The sequence below is a fragment of the Pelodiscus sinensis genome, unplaced genomic scaffold (genome assembly GCF_049634645.1).
Source record: "Pelodiscus sinensis isolate JC-2024 unplaced genomic scaffold, ASM4963464v1 ctg38, whole genome shotgun sequence".
NCBI classification, from domain to species: domain Eukaryota; kingdom Metazoa; phylum Chordata; order Testudines; family Trionychidae; genus Pelodiscus; species Pelodiscus sinensis.
The window spans coordinates 3,546,943-3,563,080 of NW_027465857.1; the positions used below are offsets into that span (position 1 = coordinate 3,546,943).

The window sequence follows — 16,138 nt, forward strand, 5'->3', positions numbered from 1 at the left end:
GAGCTCCTCCTTTACGGTATCCCACAGCTTCCGGGGGAGCGGGTGCATGTTATCCCGCACTACTTTGCCGGGTTACGTCTCTATCTCGTGTTGTATCAGGGTGGTCTGCCTGGGTCGACTTGTCAACACCTCTCTAAACCGCTCAAGAAGGTGGTATAACTGTTCCTGTTTCGGGTGGGGGAGCTCCTCTCCGACCCTTATCCCTTCCACCCTGACCTCCGGCTCCCCCCATGGGCCGAATTCAATGTCTGTTGTCCGTGGGTCGACTAAGAGGGCCTCCCGTGGGTTCCACTTCTTTAATAAGTGATAGATCTGTGTTTCCCCCCTACTCCTATTCACCCGCACCTTGTAGTCTACGGGCCCTACCTTTCTTAATACCCGAAAGGGTCCTTGCCAGTGGGCTAGCAATTTAGAGTCCCCGCTGGGGAGTAACAGGAGGACCTGGTCACCTGGCTCAAATTCCCGCATCTGGGCCTTCCTATCATAGTACTCCTTCTGCCCTTCCTGTGCTCTTTTCAGGTTCCCTTGAGCCCACCCCGCCAATTCGTGCAGGGTTTTCTTTAGCTTACTCACATACTGGGCGGTCCCTAGGGTGGTGGAAGTGGTGGCTTCCCACCCTTCTCTCACGAGGTCCAGAATTCCTTGAGGTCGCCGTCTGTATAGTAATTCGAATGGGGAGTATCCCAGGGACGCCTGGGGTACTTCCCACACAGCAAACATCAGGGCCGGGAGTAACTTGTCCCATTCGCGAGGGTCGTCCTGTGCGAACTTCCGCAACATCCCCTTTAGGGTGCGATTAAAACGTTCCACTAATCTGTCCATTTGAGGGTGGTACACTGATGTCCGAAGTTTTCTGATCTGCAAAACCTTACATAAATCTGTCATCACCTTGGACGTTAGGTTCGTCCCTTGATCTGTTAATAATTCTTTGGGTAACCCGACCCACGAGAACAGTTTTACCAGTGCCTCTGCTTTCTTCAAGGGAATCGCCTCCGGCCAGCGCGTGGCATAGTCCACGACAACTAAGATGTAGCTATGCCCCCACCCTGATATATCAAGGGGCCCCACCAGGTCCAATGCGACCCGATCGAATGGGGTCCCGATCCCCGGGGAGAGGGACCTACGGGGCCGGGGGTGTTCGACTCATGGACGTCTTCTGGCACTGTGGGCAGGAGGTGCAGAAGCTTTTAATTTCTTGGTATACCCCGGGCCAGTAAAACCGCTATAATACCTTCTGTTGAGTCTTTTCCGTCCCTAAATGCCCAGACCACGGGTGTTCGTGGGCTAATTCCAGGACCTTCCATCGGTACGGCCGCGGGACCAGGAGCTGCCACCTTTCTTCCCCGGGAAGGTCTCCCCGTGACACCCGGTACAGGCGGTCCTCCCTTACCTCGAACCGGGGCCCCCCGGGTTGGTTTGACGGCTCTTCCCGTTGGGGCTCATCCGTCGTTCGAATCTGAGCCCAGGCGGCCTGCAGGGTGGGGTCTTCCCGCTGCTGTGTAAGGAAATCTCCCTCCTCCACTTCCAGGCGTGTGAACACCGGGGTTCCTTCAGTTATTGGTTGTGGGCCCGGAGCTTCCCGTTCCTCTTCTCCCTGCGCTACCAGTGTTCCCTGTTCGGGTTCCCCGTTCCTCGCGGCGGTGTTTGCCCCGCCCCACTGGCTTAAGAGTCTCTTTAAACCTGGCCAGTCTCGCCCCAGCAGGAGTGGGTATGCCAGTTTGGGGCCCACCGCTACCACGCATTCCTCCTCTAGCTCCCCATCCCTTATCCGTACTCGCGTCGTGGGGTAATAATGGACGTCCCCATGGACGCACCGCAGAGCTACGGGGGTGCCCCTCGCTCGAACTGGGTATATTACATCCCTCCTGACGATGGTCTGCCCGCACCCCGAGTCTAATATAGCCTCTACGGGGTTCCCATTGACCCATAGTTTCCTTGTTACCTGTGTGGGGCTCGCTGCTCCTCTGTCCGGTCCACCCCCTCGCCTCTGGCCGAAGGTGCAATCCATCAGGGTACAATCTCTTTTGTAGTGTCCCTCCTGGCCACATTGGTAGCAAACCACCTTTGGTGCTCCTTCCTGTGTGGAGAACCCCTGTCCGGTATCGGTCGCTCGGTCTACCCTGGCTTCTCCTGATGGCCGGCTCCACCGGGGTGCCAACCTCCTTTCTGGGAGGGGTCCTAAGGGGCCTCGCCGCCCTTCTCTGCCGCGCATGGGTCCGGCAGGTTTCGGTGTGGCTGGTTCACCCTTCCTGGGCTCCCGCTGAAGGCCGCCGGTCGCCTTTCCTTCCACCCCTTCCGCGGCTAGGAAGTGCTCCATCAGGGTTACGGCTTCGTCCAGGGTCTCCGGTAGGTGACGGCGTACCCATAGCTGCCCTTTCGTGGGGAGGATACGGATATATTGCTCCAGGGTGACCAGGTCGGCTACCTGGGTCCCTGTCTTGTTCTCGGGTTCGAGCCACCGCGTGCCTGCTTCCTTCACCCGCTGAGCCACGGCCCGCGGTCGCTCTTGTAGGTCGTATCTAGCTTCGCGGAATCTCCGTTGATGTGTCTCCGGGGTGACCCCTAGCTGGTCGAGGACCGCCTCTTTAACTTTATAGTAACATAATGCGTCGCGGGTCGACATCCCCCGGTATGCCAGCTGGGCCGGTCCCGACAGATAGGGTGCGAGGAGGGTCGCCCAATGTTCCTGTGGCCATTTGGCCGTGGTGGCCACCCACTCAAAAGTAACCAAAAATGCCTCTGGGTCATCTTCCGGTCCCAGCTTAGTCAGGCGTATGGGCAACTGCGCCCCAATCTCCTCGCCCGCTCCCGGCGACCCGGTTACGACCCCAACTGCTGCTCCCCACAACTCCCTCGCTGCCTGGTCCTGTCGCTCTTGGAATTGGGTCAGGAGCTGCTGCAGGGCCTGCATCTGTTGTTGCTGCTGCACCTTTTGGGTCTCCGTCCACCATTCCAGAATCTTATTGGGTTCCATGTTCCCCTAGAAACCAGGGCTACGTTAACCCTCGCTACCTTCCCCCTGGACCCCTATTTCGGGGTCTTTCCTGCCCACATTCTCCACCACGTGTAAGGCGCCCCAGCGGAGAAGGGGGGGAACCCCCTCCCCTCGATAACCCTCCTCTCTGGTCGCCCCTCTAGTCCCAATATAACTCCAATTACGCCTGGTATCGTTGCGCCTCTCCAGGCCCAGGCCGCGCACCAACCTACCCGTCTGGTTGGGGGGAAGGGGGTCCGGGCCCGCCCTCGCTCTGGACCCCGACCCAGGGCCCTAGAGTCAGGACGCCTGTCCTCACTCAAAACGGGGGGGGGTCTGGGAACCCTAAACTCCCCCGCTCACGGGTTCCGCGGCCCCGCCCTGGGCCGCTTCTTCCCCCCCAGCCAGAGTCTACCTCTAGCCCTGACCCCCCGGGTTAAACTGCACCCAGGGCCGCCAGTACCTGGTTCCGTCCGCCTCCGCCGGGGCCGCTCCTCCCTTCCCCAGGCCTTCCCCTTTTCCTGGCCCGGAGTCCATTTTTAAATTCCCCGCTGGGCGCGGGGGAATGACGGGCTGCCCCACGTCATCGGCCTGCGTCCTGCCCCCGGGGCGCGCTGGTGACGTCACCCCCGGCGCCGTCCCGAATGGGTGCCCGCCCCCCCCCCGGAGTCCCCGCGTCCAGGTCCGGGTGCCGCTATCGCCCGTCCTGGCTCAGCCGGAGCTTCCTGCCCTGGTACGGCTCCAGCTCCGCACCCGGGTTGCCGCGGGCCTGCGGCGGTTTCCGGGGGGTGGGGCTACCCCGCCACAATCAGACTGCCTGTAGGGGTCTGCCGATCGTTTAATCTTTGCACCACAGTATCTAATCTGTTTCCCCATTTGCCATCTGTGGGCCTCAAGTGGGCTTTCAACAGTTCATTCCAGCGTTCGACCATGCCATTAGACTGAGGTCGGTACAGGAGGTGAAAGGTCCATCGGACTCCGTTGCAGAGGGCCCACTCATTTACCAGTTTGTTTCAGAAATTGCTTTTGCTTACCCAACCTGATGGGCAACAGGGTTGTCTACGATCATGGGACTAAACCACTTAATAGCCCTTGTCCCAACACCCCAGGAAATCCAGTCTGACAATGGCTCACATTTTAAGAACAATTTCCACTCCCAGTTAAAACATACTTCCACCCTTGTTTACTGGGGTATAGGGGACCAATATAATCTACTTGCCAAGTTGCCCATAGTACTTTCCCACCTCTTAGCCTGGCAAACCATTGTCCTTCTGTTATGTTTCCTGAATCCAGCACAGAGGGTTCAAGCTTGTACCAGATCCCTAGCTTGTTGGTAAGTGATAGGCCACCCCCTGGCATGTGCCTGCCGCACCAGCTCATCGCTTCCTGTGTGTCCAAAGAAAGCAAGCAAGAAAGAAAGAACAGAAACAGTGGACAGACAGAAAGAAAGAACAAAAAGGACAAAGAAAGAAAAAAAAACGACAGAACACAAACATGGACAGAAAGAAAGGATGGACAGCGAGAAAGAAGGAAAGAACACAAATGGACAAGAAAGAAAACACAAATGTAAAGAAAGAAAACGAACAGAAACAATGGAAGAAAGCAAGCAAGAAAAGAAAACTGGATGAAAAGGACAAAAAAAACACAAATGGAAAACGAGAAAGAAAGGAACACAAAAATGGACAGAAAGAATGAACAACAGAAACAATCGACAGAATGAAAGAGATCAGAAAAATGTAAAGAAAGCACGAAAGACAGAGAAAGAAAAAGAACACAAAAATGGACAAAGAAAGAAGGGTATGTCTACACTACAAAGTTAGTTCGAACTAACAGACGTTAGTTCGAACTAACTTTCCTAGGCGCTACACTAGGGCTCCGTTAGTTCGAACTTAATTCGAACTAACAGAGCGCTTAGTTCGAACTAGGTAAACCTCATTTTACGAGGATTAAGCCTAGTTCGAACTTACTAGTTCGAATTAAGGGCTGTGTAGACCCTTAATTCGAACTAGTGGGAGGCTAGCCCTCCCCAGGTTCCCCCTGGTGGCCTCTCTGGGCACAACCAGGAAAACTCTTCTTCTCTCCCCCAGCCCCGGGCCCTTAAAGGGGTAGACTCTGGCCAGACGGCACTGGAGTCAGACAGCCCTGCCAGCAGTCTCTGCCCCTGAGCCAGTGGCCCCACCATGAGCCAGGCAGCCAGTGGCAGCGAGCCGTCCCCTGCCCAGTCCCCGAGCACCCAGGGGCCGTAGACGGCGCACGGCCCCCTGGACTAGTGTGGAGGTCATGGACCTCATTGAGGTTTGGGGGCAGGCCCCCAATCTCCAAGATCTCCGCACTAGGAGGAGGAACGCGGCTGTCTATGGCCGCATAGCAGCCGCCATGGCCCGCAAGGGACACAGGCGCACGCAAGAGCAGGTGCGAATTAAGTTCAAGCAGCTGCGGCAGGGGTACGCCAGGGCCACAAGGGGCGGCGCCGCTGCAGGGGCTGCCACCTGCCCCTACTTCGCTGCCCTCCACCAACTCTTGGGGGGCAGGGCGGTCCGTGCCAGCCCGGGGGACAGCGAGCCGGGACCAGAGGGCCCTGACCTGGGCACACCGGAGGGGCCACTGCCAGCTGTTCCAGCAGGGTCGTCCAGGGAGACCGTACCGGGGAAGTAGTTTGAATTAAGTAGTTCGGGGGGGGGAGGTGGGAGGGAGACCAGAGACCGCACGCGTGGGCCATACCTTCCACGGATCACGCAGACACCTGTGCACGTGCGAGCACGTGCCATGCCACCCTTGGGCAGGTGGCTCCAGCTGCGTGACACCCAGGGGCCATTGCCCAATAGGCACATGCTTGTGCAAAGAGACGTGACATGCTCCCGACCCCGGGGCAGGACCCATCAGGATGCTTTCCCTTCACATGTCCCCTCTACACGGAGGCAGGGGACATCTCCCCCTTCCCCCCGCCGCCCCGGCCACACTATACATGGCACAGGGACATGGGTGCGGTCTTGGGGCAGCTCCCCGTCCCGGGGAGAGCCAGACATCCTGACCATGGCCTCTGTACAAGCACAGAGGCTGTGACGGTGCAGGACATGGTCACCCTCACGTTGCGGGGTGGGGGAGGGGGCTGGGCATCATCCTCTGCGTCCCCAGGGAGAACTGACCACTTCTCTTCTTTCTCTACAGCTGCACCAGCTGCTCGTGCAGGGCGCACCACCCCGCCCGGGACATGCTCCCGCACCCGCGGCCTGCTCCGGACCACCAGCACAGAGCAGGAGTACCGGGACCAGCACCTGGGGGCCCTGAGAGCCGTGCACCGCACACTACAGGCCTGGATGCGGGAAGACCTGCAGGTCCGCCACGAGCTGCTGGCTGAGCTCCGAGGGCTGAGCACCAACCTGCAGCTCCTGCTGCAGAGCATGGTGCCCCGTGCTGGTCCTGCGCCTGCTGGCCCCCCAACTGCTGTCCCTCCTCCCACTCCTGCCCCCCCTCCCACCTCTTCCTCCTCAACCCCCACAACCTCTTCCTCAATGTCCACACCCCCCACCTCAACCTCCGCACCCTCCACCCCATCCCCCCGGGGACGCCGAGGCCCCCTCCCTCGCCGTGCTGGGAGGCGGTTGGTCCGGCGAGACCCCCACCCCTAATCCTTCAGTTTCCCCACCCCCTCCTTTCCCTTGCTTCCCCCTTTCAGCTCCCTCCTCCCAGTTTTCCCCCTCCCCTCTCCCACCCTCTCTCACCTCCTTTTCCCAGTTTCCCCGAGTTTTGTTAAATAAAGAGAGTTTCTAGTTTTGTCCACACGTTATCTTTATTTTGTACATCAAGAAGAGGGGCTAGGGAAGGGTAAGTGGAAGGAGGTGAGGGAGGAATGGGGCACGAGCCCCCGAGGGGGAGGACTGGGCTGGCTCTGCAGGCTTCTGGGGGTGGAAGCTCTCCTGCAGCCCCCCAATTTCCCCCTCTCCCCAGATGGCAGCCTGCGGCAAGTGCAGCCGGGCTGATGGCCGAGTGGTGTGATGTGCCCAGTGTGGGTAGTCCGGGCACTCCAAGCCAGGACTGCTTTGCAAGCGGGGAACCCCTGAGAACTGTGTATCTGGGGTGGGGGTCGGGTCCCTTTAAGCGCAGTCCTGGGCTAGCCTGAGGCAGCATCTCCACGCTCTAAGTCCTCCTCTGATGCCCTGCCGGCACTGCTTCCGGCCATCCTTAAGCCCGGTTCAGGGTCCACTTAATGTGGACATGCTAGTTCGAATTAGCAAAACGCTAATTCGAACTAGTTTTTTAGTCTGCATCCGTTAGTTCGAATTAGCTTAGTTCGAATTAACTAATTCGAACTAAGTTAGTTCGAATTAACATTGTAGTGTAGACGTACCCGAACAAACAAACAGTGGACAGAAAGAAGGAAAGAGAACAGAAAAATGGACAAAAAGGACAAAGAAAGAAAGAGAAAAAAGACAGAATGAACACAAAAATGGACAGTGAGAAAGAAAGATAGAACACCAAAATGGACAGAAAGAAGGAAAGAAAGAAAAAACAAAACTGGACATAAATTACAGCGAAAGAAAGAACAGAAAAAGGGCAGAAAGAGGGGGGAAAAAAGAACACAAATGGAAGGAAGGGAAAGAAAGAAAGAACACAAATGGAAAGAAAGAACAGAAAAATGGATAAAAGGGACAAAGAAAAGAAAGGAAGACCACAAAAATGGACAGAAAGAAAGAAAAAAGAGACAACTACCCAATGCCATTGTGGAGGCAGGAAAAGGGAATAAGGGAATTTGTGTGCAGCCATCTTGGTCTTGTTAACAAGAGAGCAAGAGTCAGGCTAAGTCTGTGGCCTGACAACGCGAGATCTGTAATTAGACGCTGCCTTCGCCTCTCGCCTCCATACGGAGATAAGGATAGAACGCTGACTCTGGTAGGGACCTTGAGATAAGGAGCATCTGGGTGGAACTAAATAACTGTTAGCCATTGGATTTGTAATGGGAAGGAGACTAATTGTTATTGTTATTATATCTAATAGACAGTATATAAACTGCTTCATAATTGCTTGTATTCGAAGATCTGCCTCGGGGGGGGGGGCTTCCCCCCTGTCCGAACCAGTTTTTCCCTTGCTGCAGCTCGTAATAAAACTGCCTCTGGCTACTTGTTGCTTACAAACTCAGAGTGAGGACAATGTTTTCTTCCACACCATGCACAGATGAGCTATTGGAGAAAATGGGGCATGCCCAGTTCATCTCCTCCCTAGACTTAACCAAGGGTTACTGGCAGGTATCTCTGGAGGAAGCAGCCAAGGAAAAGTCAGCCTCATTACACATGCAGGGCTGTATGAGTTTAATGTTCATCCTTTCGGGCTGCACAATGCACCTGCAACCTTCCAAAGGCTTGTGGCTGATCTACTAGCTGGATTTGGGGAATTTGCACTGGCCTATCCGGACGATCTTTCCGTATTCTCAGATTCATGGGCAGAACACCAGCCGACAGAGGGATGCGGTGATAGAGCAGTTGGAATGGGAGGTTTTGAAGCTTGAGGGGCACCTGGCATCTGAATCCGAGGATCCACCCCTCCGCGAGGTGTACCGGGAGAAGCAGGAGGAACTCCGGGCCCTCGAGAATCATCGGGCCTGGGGTGCCTTTGTTCAATCCTGCATCCATCTCCTTCAGGAGATGGAGCGCGGCTCCCGCTTCTTCTATACTCTGGAGAAGAAAAGGGGGGCCAAAAAGTACATCACCTGCTTGTCGAAGCAAAAGCCTCACTCAGTTTACGTGGCTAAACAGACAGCTTTATTGATCAGTAAAGCCAAGTGAGCCAAACATGGTCCCAGGAGAGCCGGGCCCAGTAAGGCTGCTAATACAATCAATTCTAGTATCTTTATACCCTTAACCAAACAGTCTGACGTCAGGGCATCCAATTACAGAAATCATCAATTAAACTTGGAAAAACAAAGTCTTATCAGCAAGATGGTGACAGGTACGAGGGAGTACATCTCCTGTCCCAACCAGCCCAATTAACACATTCCAATAGCCCATTCTGTAGACCTCTTCTCACGGGGTGACAAAGTTCACTCTGGTCTACGTGCCAAAGAGAAAAGCTGAAATGGTTTCTGTTATACAAGATGGCTTCTAGCTAAGTATGAAATGGTTTCTACAGCTTCTACATGCTTTTTGGCAGATTACAGCACCCCCCCCCCATCACAGATCCGGAAGAGATGCGTGCAAGGGCCAGGGCCTTCTACGCTACTTTGTTCTCCGCGGATCTGACCAAAGCCGATGCCTGCAGGGTGCTCTGGAGTGAACTCCCGACGATCAGCGCAGGCAACCGAGAGTGGCTAGAACTGCCTCTCACTCTGGCCGAGGTCTAGGAAGCCCTCCGTGTCATGCCCACCAACAAAACCCCGGGCATGGATGGGCTGACCATGGAGTTCTACCGCGTGTTCTGGGACGTCCTCGGCCCAGACTTCGTCACTGTCTGGGCCATGTCCTTGGAGAGTGGGGTCCTCCCTCTGTCGTGCAGGTGAGCAGTGCTCGCCTTGCTGCCAAAGAAGGGGGACCTCCATGAACTTCGGAACTGGCATCCCGTCTCGCTCCTCAGCACGGACTACAGGGTCGTAGTGAAAGCCATCTCGCTGTGGCTGCGGTCCGTGCTGGCGGACGTAATCCATCCCGACCAGACCTACACCGTCCTGGGCCATAGCATTTTTTATAATTTGTACTTGGTCCAGGATCTCTTAGAGCTCAGGTGTAGGAAAGGTCTGTTGTTCGCCCTCCTGTCGGTGGACCAGGAGAAGATGTTCGACAGGATGGATCACAATTATCTCCTGAGCCCTCTGCAGGCCTTCGGCTTTGAGCCCCGGTTTGTGGGTTTTCTCCGGGTGCTCTACGCCTTCGTGGAGTGTTTGGTCAGGCTCAACTGGACCCTGACGGCACCGGTCAGCTTCGGGCAGGGAGTACGTCAAAGCTGTTCAGTGTCAGGCCAGCTGTATACTCTGGCCAGCGAGCCCTTCCTCCGTCTCCTTCGCAAGAGGTTGACGGGGTTGGTGCTCCGAGAGCTAGAGCTGCGGCTGGTCCCGTTGGCGTACACCGATTATGTGCTCCTCGTGGTCCAGGACCCAGGTGACCTGTCATGGGTGGAGGCCTGCCAAGCCGTCTACTCAACGGTCTCCTACGCGTGGGTCAACTGGGTCAAGATCTCTGGACTGGTGGTACAGGCCGGGTGGCAGGCAGGCTCCCTCCCACCCACGCTTCAGGCCATCAGGTGGAGCGCAGGTCCTCTGCTCTATCTGGGTGTCTTTGTATCCACGATGCATTCTTCTCCGCCGGAGAACTGGTAAGGTTTGGAGGCCAGGATGGGTGAGTGGCTGCAGAGATGGACAGGACTGCTCCAGTGTCTCTCCCTGTGTGGGAGGGCCATAGTGCTGAACCAACTAGTCCTGTCCATGCTCTGGCACTGTCTCAACACCCTGAGCCTGGCCTCGGAGGTTCTGGCCACACTCCAGAGGCATACCCCTGGAGTTCTTCTGGCTAGGAATGCACTGGGTCTCTGCAGGGGTCCTGTGTCTTCCCCTGGAGGAGGGGGGCCAGGGCCTGGTCTGCGTGTACAGCTAGGTCTGGACCTTCCGCCTCCAGGCTCTGCAGAGACTCCTGTATAGGGCAGGTGGTCTGGCGTGGAGCCTTTTGGCACACACCTTCCTCCGCCACCTCTGAGGGCTCTGATATGACTGGCAGCTCTTTTTCATCCATCTGACGGGTCTTCCGCGAGACCTCTCAGAGGTGCCGGAATTCTACCAGGAACACCTCCAGACATGGAAGCTGTTTTCAGTGACCAGGTTTTTTGTGGCCACTGAGGGAGCAGACTTCCTCCCGGACGCCGCCCTTGCTCACCGCCCTCACGATGCACTCACAGCACTCATGCTGCTCTCGCGCTCAGCCCTCCACGGCGCCCTCACGCGCTGCCCTCGCTCGCTGCCTTGACACTGTTAGGCCCTAGAGAATTGGGCCTAGTGCAGTTAAGACAGATCAAGGAAAGAGGTTAACAAAGGTTTCTGGGTAGTCCCTGAGCAGAACTAGAGACATGGTTCAAGCAAGGGACGCTTCCTACATACTTGCTTGAGTTGCAGAAGTAAAATAAGTGAAAGGCTGCATTCCTATACCGGTTGTGATGGGAACAGCTAGTTTGAGAACTGATAAGGTAACTCCCTGTTTCTGTTCTCACCCTGATCTTAACGAACTGTCTCTGCCCTCTGTTTGTTTTAACTCCCTGTCTCCTTGTTGTTTGGTACTTGCCTTCTGGGCTGATAAGAAAGCTGTTGACGCATTATGAATTGCTTAAGGCCATGAAGTATATGCATTAACACTAGAAGCTTCTAACTAATTAAGGGGGGCTGAGATGCTTGGGCAAATGTTTTATGACGTGACGGAACTGTCTATATAATCTTACTTGTTACTGAAATCGTGGCTGGTTCACTTGGGAGATGGGCTGCTCTCTATTGTAGTGCGCACTATTCAATAAAGAGCTTGTGATTGGATCTTGCTGGTGTTGCCTGTCTCTTTGTGGTCAGACAATGAACGGAGGCCATCCGGGTTCGAGTCCCCGACAATGCCGCCCTCGCTCACTGCCCTCACAATGCACTCACAGAGCTCACGCGGCCCTCACTCTCATAGAATCATAGAATAATAGGACTGGAAGGGACCTCAAGAGGTCATCGAGTCCAGCCCCCCGCCCTCAAGGCAGGACCAAGCTCCGTCTACACCATCCCTGACAGATGTCTATCTAACCTGTTCTTAAATATCTCCAGAGAGGGAGATTCCACCACCTCCCTTGGCAATTTATTCCAATATTTGACCACCCTGACAGTTAGGAATTTTTTCCTAATGTCCAATCTAAATCTCCCTTGCTGCACTTTAAGCCCATTACTCCTTGTCCTGTCCTCAGAAACCAAGAGGAACAAATTTTCTCCTTCCTCCTTGTGACACCCTTTTAGATATTTGAAAACCGCTATCATGTCCCCCCTTAATCTTCTTTTTTCCAAACTAAACAAGCCCAGTTCATGAAGCCTGGCTTCATAGGTCATGTTCTCTAAACCTTTAATCATTCTTGTCGCTCTTCTCTGTACCCTTTCCAATTTCTCCACATCTTTCTTGAAATGTGGCGCCCAGAACTGGACACAGTACTCCAGCTGAGGCCTAACTAGTGCAGAGTAGAGCGGCAGAATGACTTCACGAGTTTTGCTTACAACACACCTGTTGATACAACCTAGAATCATATTTGCTTTTTTGGCAACAGCATCACACTGTTGACTCATATTCAACTTGTGGTCCACTATGACCCCTAGATCCCTTTCTGCCATGCTCCTTCCTAGACAGTCGCTTCCCATCTTGTATGTATGGAACTGATTGTTCCTTCCTAAGTGGAGCACTTTGCATTTCTCTTTATTAAACCTCATCCTGTTTACCTCTGACCATTTCTCTAACTTGCTAAGGTCATTTTGAATTATGTCCCTATCCTCCAAAGAAGTCGCAACCCCACCCAGTTTGGTATCATCCGCAAACTTAATAAGCGTACTCTCTATCCCAATATCTACATCATTGATGAAGATATTGAACAGTACGGGTCCCAAAACAGACCCTTGCGGAACTCCACTTGCTATCCCTTTCCAGCAGGATTTAGAACCGTTAACAACAACTCTCTGACTACGGTTATCCAGCCAATTATGCACCCACCTTATCGTGGCCCTATCTAAGTTATATTTGCCTAGTTTATCAATAAGAATATCATGCGAGACCGTATCAAATGCCTTACTAAAGTCTAGGTATATGACATCCACCGCTTCTCCCTTATCCACAAGGCTCGTTATCTTATCAAAGAAAGCTATCAGATTAGTTTGGCATGACTTGTTCTTCACAAACCCATGCTGGCTATTCCCTATCACTTTATTACCTTCCAAGTGTTTGCATATGATTTCCTTAATTACTTGCTCCATTATCTTCCCCGGGACAGACGTTAAACTGACTGGTCTGTAGTTTCCTGGGTTGTTCTTATTCCCCTTTTTATAGATGGGCACAATATTTGCCCTTTTCCAGTCTTCTGGAATCTCCCCTGTCTGCCATGATTTTTCAAAGATCATAGCTAAAGGCTCAGATACCTCCTCTATCAGCTCCTTGAGTATCCTGGGATGCATTTCATCAGGACCTGGTGACTTGCTGACATCTAACTTTCCTAAGTGACTTTTAACTTGTTCTTTGTGAATCCTATCTTCTAAACCTACCCTCTTTCTGCTTGTATTCACTACGTTAGGCAGTGAACCCGCCACGCGGCCCTCGCTCGCCACCCTCACGATGCACTCGCCACCCTCGCTGACTGCCCTTCACAGTTCCCTCGCTCACAGCCCTGACACTGCCCTCACTTGCAGCCCTCACTCTGCCCTGACGCAGCCCTCGGTCACTGCCCTGATGCTGCCCTAGTGCCGCCCTTGCTCACCACCCTCACGCAGCTCTCTCAGCCCTCGCTCGCCGCCCTTGCTCACCGCCCTGATGCCACCCTCACTCACCTCCCTCACGATGCACTCACAGAGCTCACGCTGCCCTTGCTCTCAGCTCTCCACGGGGCCCTCGCTTGCCTCTCTCTTGCCGCCCTCGCTCACCGTCCTCACGCCGCCCTCACTCTCAGCCCTCCACGGTGTTAGGATTGAAAGTTTTATTCTTTTTTATATTTGTATTTTAGGTTTAGTAATGTAAGGTGATATATATATATATATATATATGTCAATCATATTTAATATTGTAGTAAGTCCAATCCGTTAAGTATATATCTCCCATATTTCCTTGTTCTAAAGTTTACTAAGTAAAGAGACAGGATCTCATATTGTGACTATGTTAATGAGATTAGAAATATTGAAGGCCCAGGCCTTCGATGTGAATTGTTTTGATTTTGATTTTTCTTAATATAAAACAGTACTGTTTACTTTTGAAGGATTTTGTGAAAGACTGTTTGTATGAATGAGATACAGTGTGAAGGTCATCGTTAGAGCCAGATGGTCAAGAGAGAAGGGGAAGAATGCAGGGTGAAAAGAAACATATCAGTGTCCGAAAAACCATCAGTGCATACCCACGGTCAAGAATTGATCAGATTGGCAGAATTAAGGGCTCTAAAGGTGAATGTGGGGTGCTAGTGTGGGGGGTGGGACCCTGTCACAGGGGCCCAGAACTGGATGCAATACTCCAGATGTGGCCTCACCAGAGCTGAATAAAGGGGAATAATCACTTCTCTAGATCTGCTGGCAATGCTCCTAGCCTAATGTAGCCAAGAAAGCGAATGGAATATTAGGTTGCAAGGGCACACTGTTGACTCATATCCACCTTCTCATCTACTGTAATCCCCAGGTCCTCTTATGCTGACCTGCTACTTAGCCATTCAGTCCCCAGCCTGTAACAATGCTTGGGATTCTTCCGTCCCAAGTGCAGGACTCTACACTTGTCCTTGTTGAACCTCATCAGATTTCTTTGGCCCAATCCTTTGATCTGTCTAGGTCACTCTGGACCTTATCCTTGCCCTCCAACATATCTATCACTCCCCCTAGCTTTGTGTCATCCGCAAACTTGCTGAGGGTGCAATCCATCCCCTCAGCCACGTAATTAATAAAGATGTTGAACAAAACTGGCCCTAGAACCCATCCTTTGGGCACTCCACTTGAAACCGATCGCCAACATGACATTGAGCCATTGATCACTACCCATTGGGCCCAACATTCTAGCCAGCTTTCTATCCACCTTACAGTCCATTTTTCCAATCCATACTTCCTTAACTTGCTGGCAAGAATATTGTGGGAGACCGTATCTAAAGCTTTGCTAAAGTCAAGGTATACCACATCCACTGACTTCCCCATGTCCACAGAGCCACCAGTTACCTCATCATAGAAGCTAATCAGATTGGTCAGGCATGACTTGCCCTTCGTGAATCCATGTTGACTATTCCTGATAACTTTCCCCTCTTCCAAGTGCTTCAAAATGGATTCCTTGAGGATCCCCTCCATGATTTTTCTGGGGACTGAGGTAAGGCTGACACGTCTATAGTTCCCTGGATTGTCCTTCTTCCCTTTTTTAAAGATAGGCGATACATTTGCCTTTTTCCAGTCATCCGGGATCTCTCCTGATCTCCACATGTTTTCAAAGATAATGGCCAAAGGCTCTGCAATGACATTTGCCAACTCCCTCCGTACCCTTGTGTCACGGGGCTGCCTTTTTGGCCACTCTTGGAGGGCAGGGATAGGACCCCGAGTCCCTATAGAAAGTCATGTTGACACAGGGCCCACCGGCCCGAGCCTCTCCGCAACGTCACCAGGGTGGCCCCTTTAAGGCAGGGCCCGGCAGCCAACCGGTCGGAGTCTTTGTGCAAAGTTAGTGACTGTCTCTTTAACACAGGGCCCACTGGCCCAAGTCTCTAGGCACAGCCACCAGTTGGCCCTTTAAGGTAGGGCTCACTGACACAAGTCCCCACGCACCGTCACTGATCAGCCTTTTATGATGGAGCTGCAGGGGCTGTGACGGCAGGTCACTGATGGGTTGAGGCTGCACCCCTGGTAGGGGGACCCGGGCCCACCCTACTCCACCGGGTCCCTGCCAAGGGCCCTGTGAGCTGCAGGACGGCCCGCCACTCCCTCGGTGGGGGAATCCCACGAAAACGCGCCAAGGTTCCCGGGGCAGGAGAGGCTGCTCCTGCACCCTCCCTGGGCCACTTCCTACCTTGTCAGACAGGGTCTCTTCTCACGTACTCGTGAGGTCATCCACATTCCCGGGGGCGACTTCTCCTCTGTGGACGACCGCGGAGACGTCCCAACTGGCCCCGGCGTCTTCGCTGGCTTCTCCTGGAGTCGCGGGCTGATGCTGGTCAGCAGCTCCCTTCCTATGTCCTTCCCCTCCAGCCGCCAGCCTAGACTGAGCCTCTCCTCAGGCTTTTATAGCTGAGCTGCAGCCTGGGCATGCTCGGTAGGGCTGTGGGGACAGGGCCTCTGCAGCCAGGTATCCCTGGCTGAACCCTGGGAGTTCAGTGCGGGGCTGCTTCACCCTGTCACACACCCTCCCCCTTAAGAGGGTTGGCAAGGGGGGGCGTTGCCGCACCGTCTTCACCAGTCCTTGAAAAAAGTCTGTGACGGACCCGGCGGGGTCCGCACTGGTGGCCGGGGGAGAACCCCCCCCC

General features: G+C 54.0%; 1 protein-coding gene across 1 annotated transcript; it reads right to left on the bottom strand.

Annotated features, from left to right (window-relative positions):
• Positions 1-1,108: 1,108 nt before the first annotated feature.
• Positions 1,109-15,909, bottom strand: LOC142823927 (uncharacterized). Its single transcript, XM_075915710.1, has 2 exons — positions 15,685-15,909; positions 1,109-2,980 (listed from the first exon to the last, which is right to left on the bottom strand). The coding sequence occupies exon 2, from the start codon at positions 2,972-2,974 to the stop codon at positions 1,223-1,225; it is 1,752 nt and encodes a 583-aa protein (XP_075771825.1). The 5' UTR covers positions 2,975-2,980; positions 15,685-15,909; the 3' UTR covers positions 1,109-1,222.
• Between the last annotated feature and the right edge of the window lie 229 nt (positions 15,910-16,138).

What these genes read in the sequence shown, in the direction of transcription:
- LOC142823927 (XM_075915710.1), bottom strand. Translation starts at nt 2,974, where the DNA reads ATGGAACCCAATAAGATTCTGGAATGGTGGACGGAGACCCAAAAGGTG.